Source organism: Leptodactylus fuscus, chromosome 10 (genome assembly GCF_031893055.1).
Source record: "Leptodactylus fuscus isolate aLepFus1 chromosome 10, aLepFus1.hap2, whole genome shotgun sequence".
In the NCBI taxonomy this organism is placed as follows: Eukaryota; Metazoa; Chordata; class Amphibia; order Anura; family Leptodactylidae; genus Leptodactylus; species Leptodactylus fuscus.
In genome coordinates, this window is record NC_134274.1 from 5,946,608 (window position 1) to 5,949,941 (window position 3,334).

The 3,334-nt window shown below is 44.8% G+C and overlaps 1 protein-coding gene across 1 annotated transcript; it reads right to left on the reverse strand.

Moving 5' to 3' along the window:
- Window positions 1-766: 766 nt before the first annotated feature.
- Window positions 767-1,681, reverse strand: LOC142183380 (olfactory receptor 5AP2-like). The gene has a single exon (XM_075258455.1). It carries the CDS (start codon window positions 1,679-1,681, stop codon window positions 767-769), a length of 915 nt encoding a protein of 304 aa, XP_075114556.1.
- Between the last annotated feature and the right edge of the window lie 1,653 nt (window positions 1,682-3,334).

The following is a 3,334-nucleotide window of genomic DNA, read 5'->3' on the forward strand; positions in this document are numbered from 1 at the left end:
TTTTGACTGCTATTGTGACAGGGGCACAGAGTAGAAGGAATGTACTGAAGTTGCTGATCTCCGTCTTAAAGTCACAGTGTCACTGTCATCCTCCTGCTGTGATTGAACTGATAAGTGAGCCGTATACCCCACAATCTTACCTGCTTATTACATTACTTTATGCTATTGCCTACTGCCACTGTCTGTTCATTACGTCATTGACACACCGCCTGTGTAGCAGGTCTAACAGCGTGACAGACACAAAGTAACTGCAATCTCCTATGTTTTATGTCAATTAAATCTAAGTCATCCTCTTCTGTGTTAACATACTCCATTCACCCCCGCTCTGTTATTGTGGATCTGTGTATTATTTCCTATCTTACTCAGTCTGTCTAATCTCTTCCCACACAAGCACTTGGCTTTACGTAATGCTTATGAGGCTATGATAACACTAAGTGATCCAGTGACATCAGACCTATAGCCCTTTATGATTGGCTGCCCCTGTTTTGAGGACTATCTGCAAAAACGATGGGAAAGCCGGTGTGATCCATGAGGTCAAGTGATCCTTCTCTGTTTTCTCCATTGTATCACAAAAAGTTTGGATGGTTTGGGACAAATTCAGTTCCCTAACAAATGGTTTGCTCCTCTCTACTCTCAAGCTTTCAATAAGGACTACGCCAAAGGTGCTGAGAAGGGTTTAAAAATGTATTTATTGCAAATGTAGCACAACAGTGTGAATTTTGGGAAGCTCCAATGTCTTGATTCTCACAGTTCTATTGTTAGCAGGTTATTTCTTTACAAGGCGCTTTGCAGCTTCTTTGACCTCCGTATTCCGTAGACTGTAAATGAAAGGATTTAGCATGGGTATCAGTATGCTGTAGAAGACCGAGGCCACCTTGTCCTGCTGTAGGGCGTAGCTGCTGGATGGACGGAAATACATAAATAAAACTGTCCCATAGAAGATGGTGACGGCAGTCATATGGGAGGTGCAGGTGCTGAATGCCTTATATCTGCCCTGGGTAGAGCGGATTCTCAAAATGGCCAGGACTATGTTCGTGTAGGAGACCAGGATAAGGATGAGACACGACATCGTAACCAAACCACCCAAGACAAAAATAACAGAGATATTCATGGATATATCAGAGCAAGACAGCTTAAAGAGTGGTGGCATGTCACAGAAGAAATGGCTGATGATATTGGAGTTACAAAAATTGAGGCGAAACACAAAACCAGTATGGACCAAAGCAGTCATGAGGCCGCCAAGATAAGCAGAAACCACCAGCCGAAGACACAAGAGGCTGCTCATAATGACGCCATATAACAGGGGTCTACAGATGGCCACGTAACGGTCATAGGCCATAATACCTAGAAGAAAGCATTCAACTGTGGCAAAGGAGACAAATGTGTACATCTGTAGAACGCACCCGATGAAGGAGATGGTCCGGGATTCAGAGAGCAAGTCTTGTAGCATCTTAGGGGTGACCGAGGAAGAGTATGTCAGGTCTGCAAACGATAGATTGCTAAGGAACAAGTACATGGGCTTCTGGAGACGTCGGTCCGCCCGGATCAAACCTATGATCCCGACATTGCCCACAACGATGATGATGTAAACTGGAAGGAACAGGATGAAAAGAGGGATGAAGAGCTCCGGTTTGTCCGTGAGGCCCTGGAGGATGAATTCCTTTACCGAACTTCTGTTCATCTTCAGTGAATGTCTATTACATATAGAACAAATGGGCAAACGTGGTGAAGGTAAGTCCAGCCACCACAGGAGAAGACATTGTTATCAGTAAGGATAATGGTTTTTTATTGATTCAATAGTCAAAATTGTCCCTTCAAGTTAAAATTTTTTAGCAGATTGGTGTAACATTGCAATACAAAACAGGGCCCGGGGATAAGAAAGTTCTTCTCTTTAAGATGTGTTAAAGTGAGACCTTTCCATTTGCAAACTTCTCCCCTTCATGAATAGTATGTTCCCTTGCAGATTCTCTGAGCTCTCCCATAAATGATCAGGTAGAGCGTTCCTGAATTGCTCTGCCCAATCATAGGACTATCTGCAAAGCTGTACAGTAACTGCACGGTTCTCTCTAGGCTTTCCCTATTCAGCTTCTGTTATGGAACAAAGTCGGCTAGAAGACGGTGTGGAAGAGGAGAAGCATAAAGGGCAGCCTGTGTGCAGGGGAGCAGCCTGTGTGTAGGGGAGCATAGGGAGCAGTCTGTCAGAAGCAGGGCATGAAGGAACAGTCTTTGTAAGAGGGGGGCACATGGAGCAGCCTGTCTAATAGAGGTGCTTGGGGGAGCAGGGGCACACTTCTAATGAGGCAAAGTGAGGCAGCTGGCTCAGGCGACACTATCCATGTCAGTTAGGTGTGCAGCGTTTTGTTTGACCTTTAAAAAAAAAAAACCACCGCATGCTGAGCAGGACCCGTCCTGTGCTGTGATATAGGCAGAAGAGGAGAGGAAGCTCAGGGTGGCCATATGAAGACTGCGCAGAGTCAGCACTCACCTATTAGCAGTGACGCTACTCCAGTGAGTCACCCTCAGAAGTTCACTTGGCTACTCCTTGGTCTCCGCCTCTGACCCCACCGCTGCTCGTTGGTCTCCACCTCTGACCCCACCAAACTTGGCTCCATGCAGCACGTCAGGTGATATAACATCAAGTCAATATACCATCAGAACAATAAGATACACAGTGTGGCCCCTATGCAGTCTCCTTGTCCCTGCTACTGCTGGTCTACCCATAGGACAGAGGATAAATACCAGATTGATGATGGGGGCTGGGATTGGGTGCTAAGGACAAGGGGGTGGGGTGGAATTCTACTTGACCACAGCCAGGCGGAATACAGGCAATCTGCAGCACTGCATAGGATAACATGATACAATGTAAGTGGGACTTGTGCAGAGCCAAGATACGTTCGCATATATATCCTTAATATAAATTTAACAGGGAATTTTTAATAAAATACTTATTTCCTACTCTAGCCTCTACTTTCCACCCACGCGCCTACTCTCTATACTATTCAATGTGAGAAACCTCACAAGACGACTCGTGTTACATAAATTCATGGATATTCCGAGTCTTATATCCAAGTTATTTGACTGTATCACTCACTCGTGTGCTGTCGGCAGGCCAGGCTCGTGGTCTCTAGTGATACCTACAGGAGCAGCATTATATAGTTATCTATGTGTGTTTTGTTACCTTTGTGCCGTATTCCCCGCAGATCTGTTCACATTAGTCTTGGTTGATAATAAGAATGAAATTTCTTTGGGATCATTAAATGAAACAAAGACTTAATATTATTGGAGTGACAAATAATTTGCTTGTTATATTGTCAACAACCCGAATGGTTAAGGG

Bases quoted from the DNA above. Each gene is read 5' to 3' on its own strand.
- LOC142183380 (XM_075258455.1), bottom strand. From the start codon at position 1,681: ATGAACAGAAGTTCGGTAAAGGAATTCATCCTCCAGGGCCTCACGGAC.